This window comes from Asterias amurensis, chromosome 1 (genome assembly GCF_032118995.1).
Source record: "Asterias amurensis chromosome 1, ASM3211899v1".
Taxonomy (NCBI): Eukaryota; Metazoa; Echinodermata; class Asteroidea; order Forcipulatida; family Asteriidae; genus Asterias; species Asterias amurensis.
In genome coordinates this window covers 21,985,359-22,000,765 of record NC_092648.1, presented here as the reverse complement: position 1 = coordinate 22,000,765, position 15,407 = coordinate 21,985,359, and the positions used below count along the sequence as shown (strand labels likewise).

The 15,407-nt window shown below is 36.4% G+C and overlaps 1 protein-coding gene across 3 annotated transcripts in view; it reads right to left on the bottom strand.

The window, feature by feature from the left end:
* LOC139951758 (77 kDa echinoderm microtubule-associated protein-like) overlaps positions 1 to 15,407 on the bottom strand; it is a 67,453-nt gene that overhangs the window by 29,487 nt on the left and 22,559 nt on the right. For 2 of the 3 annotated variants that reach the window (XM_071950862.1, XM_071950914.1), the window contains 3 exons: positions 14,674 to 14,878; positions 7,736 to 7,804; positions 3,092 to 3,120 (listed from right to left, as the gene is read on the bottom strand). In XM_071950862.1, the coding sequence (XP_071806963.1) occupies positions 3,092 to 3,120; positions 7,736 to 7,804; positions 14,674 to 14,878 (303 nt within the window). Of the gene's footprint in view, positions 1 to 3,091; positions 3,121 to 7,735; positions 7,805 to 9,654; positions 10,092 to 14,673; positions 14,879 to 15,407 lie in introns of those variants that run through there. The other variant, XM_071950966.1, reaches the window with a different exon arrangement.

Below are 15,407 nucleotides of genomic sequence, written 5' to 3'. Positions count from 1 at the left end.
GATCATTATGAATACAAAAATTGCAAATTATGATATTTCAGCACCAAGCCCATACACTAAGGTTCAGATACTTTGGCTAGACATAGCACTTCAAAAAACATGCAAACTCTTCCTGAGTGTTGTTGAAAGCAGTGGTTAATAAGTAATAAGCATGGCCTTCGCGACACCACAGATGATTTAAAACCTTACTTACAGGGCAGCGCTTGTTATGTTCCTGTAGTATGCCCTTGATTAATTGGAGAAACACAGCAACTTACTACCAGCATTTTATTAACACAGTCTAATAATATAAATTTCCGATTTAGTATCTACGCATTTCTATAAGTGATGGTAGCAGACAGTATGCAGTTAGGCACCAAAAAAATACTTGTTTAGCGTCTGCCTGCTTCTCTTTTTACAGGACACCTGTTTTTTTTTACCCTTTTTCATTTTGATTTCAACGATCTTAGAAGGAAGAAAAAGCCCAGTCGATCGTCTTTAAAAATGTGTCGGGTGGCCACTTTAGAGAAAAAATAGGGCCCTTCTTCCTATTTTATTGCAAATCCTGACCCAACCCATGGAGGTAGTGCCCAAACCAAGTCAGAAAAAAGTGGGTTCTTGGCATCCTATACAAACCAGAGGAAACTTTTTAAAATGTCTTTCAAAGTCATGAAAAGAGCCTCCCCAAACACCTGCCGTGCTGGTAGTGGGAAAAAAAATCCTAGTATGGCAATTCCATTCTATATCCTTAGGGTGTTCGGACAATGAAGGGTGCTAGTGTGAATAGGATCTGTTGAGTTCTGTGGTTATATGTGTGGGAGGAATTTCAAACAACTTGACCTGCCACTCCTTTCCACAGACTGAAATCAAAAAACAAAAGTATTCAGCTTTCATGCTGCAGGCTTTATAAAAAAATATAAAATAAAAATAAAAATATGAAAAAAACTTCTCCTATTATAATGTATTGAACAATTCATGTGAGGTTGGGAAGATAAATATATTTTTGAGCAATTAATTAGATCCAAAACAGGTGCATTTGATGAACATTTGATAATTACACTCGATATTATCTTTGAAATTTCAATACATTTTATTGTTGAATTATGTGCCATCCATCTCTTCATAATTCTACTTATTGTTAGGTGTTTCAAGTATATTTAATTGTCATTGTCAACTCGAAAAATAAATGTGCATTGAATTGAATTGAATTGAACATGGTTTTGCCCATTGTTTGCCTGACAAGTTGTCCTCGTGAGACCCAGAATGATACCATCGGTGTAACCAACATTTAACCAGTTTATCTCGCATGTGCCAATACACCAATGATCCACACACCAGCCTGGGGGTTTTCAGGACATCCTTTTACAGAAATTATGTCAAACAAGTTGAGGCTGAAACTACCCATAGGCATCTAGCCAGATAATTAATTGGATAAAAGTCTTTCATCACACCCCCCCCCCCCCCCCGAGTGGTTATGCCAAAGAACAAAACTTCAGCACATGTCAATTTGTTAACAGAAACAAACAGTCCAACACTACATGTATTGTACACACACTACAATCCCAAATTCAAAGGGTAGCATTTTGCATCATTTCACCACCGAAACTCTAGCCCAGCATCAAACTGCCAAAAATACAGCCGATTACATGTCAATTAGTTATCAGAAACAAACAGTCAAACACTACCAGTATTACATGTACGCACACTTCAAAACCAAATTCAAAGGGTTACGCATTTGGTAACAATTCTCCACCGAAACTCCAGCCCAGCATCAAACTGCCAAAAATACAGCCGATTACATGTCAATTAGTTATCAGAAACAAACAGTCAAACACTACTAATTCTGCACCGAAACTCCAGCATGAAACTGCCATAAATACGACCGATAACTGGTTCAGCCCATGGGCGATCTAAAAAAAATGTTAATCAATATTTGCGACAAGTGCAAGTAAACACTATGTGCAGTGTGCGTTCTATAGCATCCTGGTACAAGGTCAGATCCTGATGGTAATAACACTAAGCCTTGTTCATGCTCTATGCACTAAGGTTAGATCATTGGTAGGACAGTAATCATGCAAAATACACTACACCCGCAATCATTTTAAATACAGCTGTGGATTCATCAAGCTGTATGATTTAACTTGAAAATGTGAGCAAAGTCTCGAGAAAGACTCTGCTGGAGTCGAAACGTCAGGCCATTTACTATTTTTTTCGCAAAGTATGACAACACACTGCAGGAACCAATTTTTAGAGCTGACGAACACTCACTTGGCAATGGAATAAAAACACATTCTTCCAGTAAAAACACCATGTAATCTGCATTGCTTTACAACTACATGCTTGTACCTTGCCCTTGTAGGACCTCAGTCTCTATATTGCACTACACTGTACCAACATATGGGGCTGAACTACAGCCATGATGTATTACTTTACACCAGTGTTTTGATCATTTATATGATATGTTCATACAAAAAAATGATTACTATAATGTTCCCAAGTGGTTCCCTAGTTCTAACTTTTAAATCAAACAAGTCTGCTGGGTACCTAATCAGGTTTAAGACCAGTGTGAAAATAATAAACACTAATTAGATGTCCTCAACCATCAACAGTGACTCTTCCCCATGGATACACAGCCTGTACTGAGTGATAGTGTACACTACAATGATGACTGCCATTCCTGTAAAAGTACTGGCTATGCAACACTGCCCACAGGAAGTTAATGTCATGGGGCCGTCAGTTAAATGTATTTTCAACATGTTTGTAGCACAGCTCAGTGATTGATGATACACACATATGAAAACAAAATTGGGTAAAATATCTGCCATAAAATATCATCTAGATCCAATTGTTAAGAGCACAAAACCGTAGCGTTTACAAGCACAAAAAAACGTTATTTGAGTACAAGAAGTTACCAGCCAAAATACAGTGTCACATTTACCATGTGAAACTGGTTCCTGGCTTATTTCTCCTCAGCAGAAAATAATTAAATTTTTGTGCTTTTCTGACAAAAAATTGGGCTCTGGCATTTGACTCAAACATACAATGTTATTGAACATTGTCATTTGAAATAATTAAATATTGCAAATCGAAACCATCCATAGTAAGCTCTTACCTGCATTGTATTGTGCATCCTTGGAGGGCCTGTCAACATAAACAAAACAAAGAAAGGCTTTAATTGTACGCTCAATTAAAACAAAAATAAGTTACTGTTCAATTTTTATTTTATTTGATTAAAGCCACAAATCATGGCCCAAGGGCCAAATTGCATGTGACTGTACAGAGAATGATATTTAAAATTGTAAAATCTCTATTCCAATTCTGTTTGTTACGTATTAACAAACTTCCAACAGGGGTATAGTTTGTAAAGCCCCCGTCTTCTATTTCACAAAACTCTTCCTAAACTTAAGACTAATCTTATGACTTAGGACAAGTCCCAACCCTGCAGTAGCATGCAGACCTTACTCGTCTTACTAGAGATAAGACCAGCCCTTACAGTGTACTCTTTGTGAAATCGAGTCCAGTACATATACATATGTAAAATGTACAACATCAACTTGTCAAATTATTTATAAGGAAGTCAGTCTCTTTAAGGTATAAAACGTGATTGGTAGAGCTGACTAAAGAGTCACGAACTTTGTGTGATCAACCATAATCTACATGGAATAGCAACCTGTGAAAATGTGGGCTTATTCCGTTGTGCGAGTCCGAGTAGTGAACATCTTTACACACCTTTCAGCATGTGAAGACATTGTCATTACTTTTGGTTAAAACAACTGAAATCAGCTCTCTCACAATATTACTTCATTTCAGAAGGAAATTATGAAAAGAAAAAAATTGTCTAGTATGGAGTTCATAACCAGTAAGGTTTCAGACTAAAATTTAAAAATGTTTTTTCCCTTACCAATACTAATAACACCCTTAAAAAAATAAATTATCCTCCAATACCAGACACATCCTCTATTATTATTGCATAACTTATCATGCATTTTTGAGTTTAAAATCAGTACATCAAATGCAACGAGCAAAACACACATTTTTTTAAATGAAAATAAAAATATCCAAACTTTGAGAAGGGTTGATTCAAGCTTGAATTGTTAAATTGTAGAGTTAATTCCTACATTATTGTGTTAGCATAACTGCATAACTATCCAATCACTTTCTGCAAAAGTAATAAGGCCATGAAATGCAAGTCAATTTACAGCTAAACTAATCGTTCAAAAAATTCACTTGGAGGTAGTAAGTTAAACACTGTTACACCTCAAGCGCAGCAGTATTATTCATTTTGGATACTTTGCAGTTAGTTGCCTCTAAACCCCTTGTCAATTTGCCTCCAGTGACAAGGTCTTTAATAGCAGCAGGAGTGATCAAACTACCTCGTACCAGTTATACAAGAATGTAATCTTTACATTACAAATTCAAACAAACTTTTCAAAGTTAGAAAGAACATGGCATAGGAGTAAATGTAAAATGGACCTTGACCATTCCAGGGTCACAACCTATTTTGAGAGCACCTACGCCTGACCCACTCCCACCAACAACCTGTCAAAAACCACCAACAACCTGTCAAAAACCATTTAGATAGATATTATACAGAAAGACAGTAACACTCATCCTTCCTGCAAGTGTTCATAAGCTGCCCCCCCCCCCCCCCAACTACAACCATGACCCAAAATGTCTATTACTGCACATTAAAGGTCAAAATATTGAACTTAACTCCTCAACAGTTCTAATTTCTAGTTCACTCAACTGTAGTGGCAAATGTGACACTTGTTCACTTTGCAAAAAAAATTGCAAAACACTAAAATTCTGAGTGTATTCTTTTATAATAAAACGATCAGGAATCAATTATTGTCATGGCCAAAATCGCTATAGACTTTTTAAAGTACATTTTACTAATAAGGCGGATTAAATTCTGGACATGTTCTTAATCAGAATTGATATACCTTGTTACCATCTCTTCAAATAAAAAAATAGCAATACAAAGTTACTTAAATAAAAACGTCAAAGTATGAATGGAGGGAAACTGGCCGGACAGTGGGATTTTATTACTTAATATTGAATCTATCTTAACTGCCCTTTTTTAAATTGGCCGGATATTTTGGTAATTAATTTTAATCTATCTTAATTGCTCTTTTTGAAATTGGTCGGACAATTAATTAGTTTGTTTTTTAAATATACATTAACTTCCCTTTTTTGTTTTTTTTAATTGGCTGGATAGCCCCAGGTTTAATTAATTTTAAGAAATCTTATGCCATTTTTGAAAATTTTATTTTGTCTACCATGATAATTTTTGTCATCAGTTTTTCTATAAAACAAACATTTAGATTGAGATTAATACTTTTATATTACTACCTGGAACCAAGTGTATGGTGCTGCTTCTGTAGTAAAGTGGTTAGACTTGCAATCACAAGGTTGTAGGTTCAAATCTAGCCAAGCTAACTTTACGACGACTAAAATACGTGTACATGTAGTCGTCCAGTTATTGAACAACACTTCATTGATTTGTGCAATTCATTATCATAGACTTTCAAGTATAAACGTTTGTATTTGCCCGCTTGATGCTTATATTCCTGTTTGAGCTTTGCAGAGTTTACATGTTAGGGAATCACAATAAAAATTGTTTTTACATCACCCTGCATAGCGCATACTTCTATGGGCCCATTGGTCGATTTTACAAAGATATTCCTTACTTAGGACTATTCATAGGGCTCTTTGGGAGTAATTAAAACTCAAGACTGATCCTAAGTTAGGGCGAGTAACTTCTCCTAACTCTTTGTGTAAGATCAGGAGTAGTACAGTAAGCAGTGCCATGAGTCTGGTCATGTTTTTACCAATTTCATGCTCAAGTTTTTCAATGACCTAATGACCGCAATAGACAATAAAAGAGAAGTCTACATGCCCAGACAGTCATTACCCTTTCTTTTGTTTGCTTTGTCAACAATCTAACTGTTTGACAAGGCCTTGGAAAAGAATAGAATTCTGCAGCTTGAATTGGTGTCTAGAGTACATGTACTTGAATTATGACTTATCTGACCAGCAATACATACAATGCCTCCTTTTTCACTTTTGGATGCACTCTATCTACTTCTTAATGAACGATACATTTCAGATCAATTCGTTCTTGTTTATAGTACACTCGAAGTGAGGAGTGCAATGGGAAATGATTATGAATGGTGTATGCTTCGAGTATTGGCTTATTTTTTTTTGTCACGTGATAATTTTTGTCAGGCTGTGACTGCCTTATGAGGGTAGGATGGAAAAAGGCCGCCAGCAAACTTGAAATTTTGTTTCTATTAGTATTACAAAAGTTGAACAGGACAATATTTTGCTGAAAATTACTAATTTGTAGCATGAGAAAATCCAACGTAAAGAACAATTTCAAGTTCAGATAATTTCAAAGCTTTTATTCTCAATTAACATGAACATCAATAATTTGAGTCAGATTTTCCAGAAAATTTCAATTTCTTGTCATGGTTGAGCCACCAATGAACAATAAAATTTGAACCGTCCTAGACTCCCATTCTAGTAACCTAGACTGGCATTCCATTTATTATGCACAATGTACTGAAATTGTTGAATAGAGCTTTTTCCAAGTAAAAAATGAAAGGCAAACATGTAAAATTCTATTGTCAGTTGTCTATTGTACAGATTTCTTTTCAGCTAAAAAAAATTGTGTTTTTTCATTGTACAAGTCGACATAACTAGTGAACGCCCCCTCATTCATTCAAGTTCAAGTTGTAACATTAAAATCAGGGGGCATTTTGCATTCATCAACGTGAAATCACAGCGGCCTTTACACTAGCCCAACACAGTGCACCGACTTCCAAGTGAGCGCCGACAATGAATGAGCATGTTTATTCAAGCATACCAGGCCAACCTCAATAAAGCACAGAGCTGGTGGGGATCTAAAGATAATGTTGGCACAATGCCGTTTGAATTCACACGGATTTTCACACGGAATTAGGAACTTTAGGGGCCAGCCGACCATTCAGGTTTAAAAAAAAAAATTTTCCAAAAGCTTTATAATACAAACAACAATAACCACACAGTAAATAAATAATAAAATAACATATAATATGTATAAAACAGTACAGTAAATAACAAACTGAGGGTTGCGGAATCAAATGGTTTAACGTTGTCTAGCCGTAAATAATTTTGGGGGTAGTATTTAGATGCTCAAAAGCCCTTTCCTGTCACTAACCATTTTTTTTTAATTCTTTTTTTTTTTACCCGACAACGATGTGCATTGAGCAGCATATACTCGGTGCTTTCCACTGCAAATTATTAAAAATGGCTCTCGTCAGTGGACATGCTCTGTTAGTCTAGTGGGCAAGAGGGTATTGGGTTCAAATCCCACTCGAGAAGCACCCAGATGGAATTTGTTTCAGCTCAGGACTTCAGAAGCATCAAGTAAGCAATGCTCAACACACATTGGTGTTGGGTAAAAAACAAAGCAATGTTCTTTATCCCCTTTCCCCAATGCAATTTTTTTTTCACAGTACTAACAAATTTACAGTGTCATCAAAATACTACTGAAAGCAATTGCACAAAATCACTGAATAGTCATAAATTAGCCAATGAATATTCATGAAATAACTAATGATTAATTCAGTCATTAACCCTTGATTAAGATGGCCCACACAGTAACACTTGACCATCATCTCCACCTGCTCACTGGTCCGAGGGCAACGACCATCGATAGTGGACGGATGATGAGAATCGCCTCGGACTGCTGGGCAAAAAAAAATAGACTTACCGTATCCGTGCCCCATTAAGCTCCCCTGAATTATGGATGTTTGTCATGGAGGTACTTTTTCTAGGGGAACTGTAAAAAGAAAGGAACTGCAAAGTGTGACGAACCTAATCAGTGCTTTAGCTGCTGGTGCAACTTTGCCTCCGTGCGTTCATGTGCCTGCTACCATTTCCATGCCGATTGAGTCACTTTCTGTCGGTATTTGTGCGGACTTCTAAAACCAAGAGTTTTTGGGGGCTATGCTCTATGCTTTGGCTTAAATTTTGTCAGCCTTTAAAAATGGCTGACAGCTAGTGTTAATTTCTCCTTGCAATCATGTTACTCATTCTAATGATAAGTTATTGCTTGTCAGATGTTTGATGGTCGAGACACGGTGATAGCTGAAACCTAAGTCACATTCTACAAACATCATTGCCTCTGCTTGAAAAACCACCACACTGCAGTAGTCGTAAAACTGAATTATCTCATCACAGTGACTGGTATACAATTATCTTGCCTGCCTTTCTGATTAGTATAAATGTAAATCACTACATACAAATACAGTACATCTATATCTAGTCTATACATTTTTCAATTCAAATACTGGACTTGCTGTTATTGTATTAGTGCGTTTTACATCTACACAGTGTATTCAAATTTGTCTTCTAAATAAACAAGTACATTTTCAGCATTACATATTGCCATTGCCAACTATATACTGTTATCTTTAATGCTACCTCTATTAATAACATAAGCTAACAAATAGCCTACTTGCCACGTCAATACATGTACTTTGCAATTAGTCTGCCCATGAAAGCCATCTACCTACACGCTCCACAGAGCTTGAGTCATAAGTGAAAAACTACTACAGTAATGTCTTTCGAACAGCATACTAAATGCAAATACTTGTCTCATCTAAACTATCCAAACAATTTTAATTTTAAAAAGTGATGGTCATATTATTTTATTGGAAAACTTTCCGTACCATGCCACCACTTTTTTCACACATTTTTACCAAAAGGAATATCTCAATTGAGTAAACTATAGCTACTATTTCATTTCATAACAAATCAATTGCAGAATTTGGAAACTTTTCCATTTTATTTTCTCACTTAGAAAAAAATACAGGTCGCACAATGTACAGTGACAACAATTTCCCCAAATGGAAGTACAATTAATGTGAGAAATCAGACTTCCCATACACCGCCATTAATGTGAAAAGCAGCCTTTAAATTTACTACAGTGGTTTACACCACAGCCTGTAGCAAACAGTGAGGAGCCTATTGTACATGTAGGACCACCAGACTAGCCATCCCATTCAAATACACACAACATTTACACATAACTGTACATGGGTGGGCCCCTTCAATCTGCATGTAACAGTGCTACCAAAATATCAAAGAATGGAGTGTAGCAAACCATATAGCAACATCATGCTCTATGGTAGGTCTAGCACTTGGATCATTATAAAATGTTGTAAAATACTGTAATGCTGACTATCAGATGCTATCAGTAATACAAGTAGATTACAGTCCAGTGTGCTCGACAACTTTGAGGGAATATTTTGGCATTAATACAACTTTTACATGTAAAACCATGGAGGTAAATGTGGCATCCATGTGGAATTTGCTTCATTTCTTCCACACCACCATAGCACTACCTTGTCATAGACTCTTTACACTAAAAAGCACTATAAAGTACTTGATACAGAACTCAACAGAACTACAAAGACTATACACCTGTACGATTGTTTTAATTGATTGCTGGAAAAATGCCAAATTAGTGTTTCTTTGCTAGACACATTGCAACCACGACAGGGAAACTTTTTACTTACCACCATTCATCATCATGCCAATTAATAAGTTGAAGTTCATTAAATTCATCGGTCATGGGTAATCTAATCAAACATGGGAATGACAAAAAAAGTTTAATACAAAACTCACTTCTTGCCCGGGCTACTACGAGGTCTCCCTGAAGCAGGCCGAGGGGTGGAGCCACGCGGGGAGGCTCTAGACGAGGGTCTAGCACTACTTGGTCTACTCATGTTGAACTAATAAGTGCCTCAATGATGAATTATAATCCAAAAGCTGAAGAAATCCGCTATCAACTGACACTCTGGACTCCACTTTCTGAGACTAACTGATCCTCCACCACAGTTTAGAGTATCCCTGTGCTAAATGGCTGCCTAGTACGAGCAGGCTGAGGACAAGCAGTGCAAAAAGTATGAGTGGTGCCCAACAAAACAATCCTGTAGTATCACATACACCGAGTACTACCCACTGCTAGCTGCACAAACCACACAGTACACCAGCCTTCGCCCTAGGACTGTGAATACTGCACACAGCCTTGCCTGCCTACACACACACACACAGATGGCACACCCTCAATGAACCAGTGAAGTGAAGCCTGCCTTGACTCTATTGTGCATGTGACCCACTGGACTAAACCATTAAAGGGGCACTCTCTGTATGGGGGATGTGAATCTAGTCTGAAAAAAACATGGCATGGCAAAGTTATGATGTGCAAACAATGAGGACAAAATGTGTTAAACTTTTGATCTATGTGTTAATCTCTTTTCTACATGTTTTTATACATGTATCAGTTGATACTATGACTTCCTTCTCAGAACACAAAAACATGTCCCAGTATGGACAGACAGAAACTTGATAAAATAAAACAATAAGGACACAAACTATTTGCAATGAGTTTTAAACAACAAATGCTTAGAAAAGAAACTTATTAAGTTTTCAAAATTATTAGTAAAAAATATAGCCATCAATAGGTACTAAAAAATATACCCAGAAGAGTGGAGGGAAGAGAATCAAATTATAGGAAAGTTCAAACCTGAGTTTCAAACAACTAATGCTGCCACCAAGTAGTCAGACTGTTGATGCCTGGCTTCCCCAGATAAATTTGAAAGTTTTCTGCCTGCATGTGTCCTCTACATGTACATTGTACTGTGGTCTTAATGAAGTGTTTCGAAGTAAACTCCAAGTTTTCTGAGATAAATCAATCAATGCTGAAGCACATATGATGTCTGACTTTACTGACCAAACTTTTTGTGGTCAATAGATTTGTTCACAGAACATGGAAAAGTACTGAGTATCACAGTGCTCAATAAACATGGGTGTAGGGATACAAACAAATTATATTTCTGTGTTCAATTAAAATGTATACTTAAGTTGCTGCATTCATGTTTATTTACTGTTTTAATCTAAAATAATACTTTGCTGGTTTTCATAACTATTAATATGCTTTTTTACTGACATTTAAGTATTCCTTTTTATTTATTAAGGCTTTTCTTATTGGGATTTGTTTTTTAAACTATAGTGTGTTTTTTGTTTGTTATTTGGGTGTTTTTTTGTGGCGTGTTTTTTTTTTTTTTTTGGGGGGGGGGGCGGGGGGCAAGGGATATGGCCTCGTCCAAGAAGTAGTCATCAATTGTACTTGGTCATTTTGACATCCAAATATAAAGAGAGGTAAGAGTATTTTGCCACATCAGTTTAGATACGGGAGAATACGGTACTTTATTGTCTGTAGGCCTATGGTTTTTTTTATATGAATGGAAACTAACACGTATAGATAACTTAGCTTTTAATTCAGTAATGTGTTCTGTCAAAGAAACAGAGTCAGCCAATGTCACCATCATCATGCAAAAGAAAAGATTCTGATCATTCAAAACCTCTTTTGACTTTGATGTGTTGAGCTTGTCCCTTTAACTAACCCAGATATGAAAAGGCGGGAAAACCAAGTAATAGACAGTCTAAGCGGAAATACATGGCTGGAGTACTTTGAGCAGGTTGTTTGTGTGTACGTAACTGCAGAGTGCTTGATGTCATCATTCAGCACACATGTAAAGCTCATCGGTGTGATGTGAAAGATAACGAGTCCAAGGATCACAATGAGAGGGTGCAATATCCACTTCATTTACTTTTCTGTAATTTCAACTTCCTTTAATATCAAATAATTCATATAAAAAATGTATGGACTTTTTCATACAGCTTCAAAACTCGGTTAATGGCTGTCAGGGGAAAAAGTACCAGCAAAAATCAGCGCTTTTTGTTACATGTCGCTAAAGACTTAAAAATGATTTCAAAATGACATGTAAAAAGAGCACACACAAAAACTGCAAAACTACATGGAAAACACTAGTTTGGGTTCCTGGCTCCTTCTGTGTAGTCATAAAAAAACATTGTTGCTGCTAGAGGGCGCTTTTATTCCTGTTATGGCTATCACCCCAGGAACTGCGGTTGCAGGAGTATTATTGCTCTGGTGGCGAGCGCTTCTCGGGGTGATACTTTCCTCGGGGTACGGCATGTATTCGTGACAATACAACTGGAGCGTCTTGAGACCAAGACTACAGAAAACCATGTATACCATTGGTTGATGAGTATGGTGTACAACGCATGGTGTACTACCCACATATCCATACTGGTTTATGGCTAGTATAGCCTCCCTTCTGCTTACATTAATTTTTATGACTTAACATTGAATTCATACTAATGTCAAGATCATTGCACTTTCCATATTACTCTCAGATAATTCACGACTCTGCTATTTGTGCAACTCATAATCATAGACGTTAAACCAATGTTTGTATGAGAGAGATTGGTTGTTGCCAGCTTGGTGTTTACATCCCCTTGTGGGAGTTTGCCGAGTTCCCTTGATGGGAAAATCATCTAAACAAACAAACAAACAAACAAACTCTGCCCGATAAGGAAGCCACATCATGTATGGCAGTTGTATTGAAGAAGAAGTATAAATAAACGGGGCCCAGATTCATGGCACTGCTTACTGTGGATTTCTGCACATTAAGGCCCCCACAAAACGTGGTAAACAAAACCATGAAAATGAACCCTTATGTAGACAACAACTACCTATCCATCCTAACAAAACTACATGTCCATCCTGCATACTAATAATATTCAATACAAACAGTACCTGTGTTCTTTTATTAAAAATTCAGAGTATTATTATTTCATAATTCTACTATCTACTATCTACTATCTACTATTAAATATCTCATTATACTTTAATACCTAATCCTGCCTTTGTTGCTGTCTGAGCTAGACACACTACTTGTACTGACTTTAGATCTACCTATACTTATAATATCTAAGGCTAGATATCTACAATATAACTATAAATCATACAAATATGGAACTTTTTTAAAAATGAAGAGCCGTCTAGAATAACAAATTGCTTAGGATGAAAACACATGATGCAAGGAAAAGGTCCATTCACCGAGAGAAATTGTGGATAAGATGGGAAGTCGTCATGGCACAGGGCAGGCACATGCACACACGGAGTGCAAACTACTAAAAACAGTCAAATGAAATATGGTTCAATGGAACTTCCCTCAATAAAAAAAATCTCAAAAAGTGTTGTATAAATTTAGTTTCTTGATTTTCATTTCTTGACAACGTCTTCTGTAGCTTCAAAAGAGATTGATATCGTCAATTAAAATTTACACTTAAAAAGTTTTGAATATTTTCAGTCAATAATTTGTCGATTATTGTAACTTTTACATGTCCATTGAAAATGAAACCAACAGTAAAAGTTGAGAGTGATTTGTCTTTTATTGTAACCCAATTTATTATTTGTCAAGTTCCATTGAACAATAAAAACATTCAAATAAAAACGAATGAATCTGTTGATGGTATTAATAGACAATAAATAATTCACAAAATGATATATCAAAGTCAACACACACACACAGTTTGCATGAGATCATTCCAATGTATCATCCATGCATGATAAATAGAAATTTCAGATAATTGAATTGATTCGGATTGGGATGATGCTTCATCAGATACAAATGATTGCATTTCTCTTTGTCAAATATTACAAAATCATTCAAGCATCAGGGGAAGATGTTTATTTTATTTGTAGGTCCTTCACGGATCTAGACGGTTGTGAGGCACTGTGTGCTGTATTTATTGGGGAGTGGGATGGGGGGGGGGGGGGAGGGTGTGGTCGAAAGTGCTTTATTATAAGACCTGAGAAGGGAAGACCAAATTCAACTTATACAATATTCCTGATGCATGAATGTACAACAACGAACAATTAGCTTGATAAAAGCACATTCTAACAAACTTCTTAAAATATCTTTGTCCAAATTTCATCTTTGCTTATCAGGGATGAGGAAACCTTAAAGAGTGGACTGAATACATTGTAGTGTTGGATTTGGATAAACCTGTGTTTGCCCCTCAATTTTTAAAGTAAATTGTTCACTGTGGATGAGGGGGCTTTAAATTTGACAATAGCTTGGTTTAGGATTTGGGTGTTGATATTCTACACAAAATATGCAAACAAATCCCTGTGTGCGAGTAGGCCCATTCTTATTTTATCAAAGCATAGATACAGAGTGTAGGGTATCTTAGGAACATGGTAATGGGGAGGATGGATTGGACATCATACGCTATCACTACTCATGCAGATATCACACAAGATTTGTATTTTGATTTTGAAAATCTAGATCATTGAGTGGGGGAAAGAACTTTTTGAGGATTTTGTTTAAAATAAACAATTATTTTAACGTTTGTGAAAACAGTATGAAAAGTGCACAATTTTCTACAGTTTTTCACAGAGCAATCAGAGATATTGGGTTGCTCGGTGGCAGTGAGTTATTAGGTAAATTTCCATTGTTTATGTAGGACCTTCTTGGCATGCGCACATTTATGAGTTTACCTGGTAAGTCTGTTGCCACCAGGGGCCATTCTCAAACCTCGATTTGGGCTCCGGCTCTGGTGGAGCAGCGCATATTGCACGCATTGGTTTGGACATCAGCAGATGGAGCCTCGAGTCAGAGCCAAAGCTGAGGTTTGAGAAGGGCACCTAGCTTCCCCAAAAGTCTCCCAATTAATCATCATTTCATCAAAAACAATTATGAGTATTTTCACACAGATATTGGTCAGAGTTTTAAGGCTGGTGGGAGAGGGGGTAGAAAAGTGACAACTTACCCCGAAGAAGGAAAACTATAACTATCTTGGGAGCCCCATTTTCTGAGTTTGCCATCGTTACTAGAGGAGTTGCTTCCAAATGACCCTGTTCTACCTCTTCTTTGTGATTCGGGCGTCGCTGGCGATAATAGTATTTTGGTTTTCGTTTTGGCTACATCATTGTACATAGGAGGTCTAGACGGCAGAGGTGACTGACCTAGGAACCCTGTAAGAAACAAACACAAGCTCTAAACTTTCTCCTGCGGGAGTAGTTTTTTTGATTAAATTGTGGACAATTGTGTAACAGACATATGTAAAGATGAAAAAAGTAGCTCAGTACAGTTTTGTTTTAATTACACCTTGAACCCATACACAAAGTAATTTTGCAGTTTGGTGCAATGCAAGTCATGATAGTCATTCAGTTATTATTCTCTGTCCAATTATTGGTAATCTTACAATTTTAAAAGACTACGTTGAAGGTGATCGATACACCAAATTTCTATTTCAAATAATTATATTTAAGTTTCTCAAAGAGAAAACATTACCATTATAAAAAATATATATCCTTTATAACATCTATTTAAATGTATATTTAACAAAATAAAAAAATGCGATGAAATTTCCCATCAAAAACAGCAGGGCGTCTCTTCAAATGAATAAATAGTTTTATTTTTTAGTATCATACACAGCTTCAAATATTACTTAAGTCATCCATTTGACATCCATAATTCATATAATGTTGTTCATCACATCAA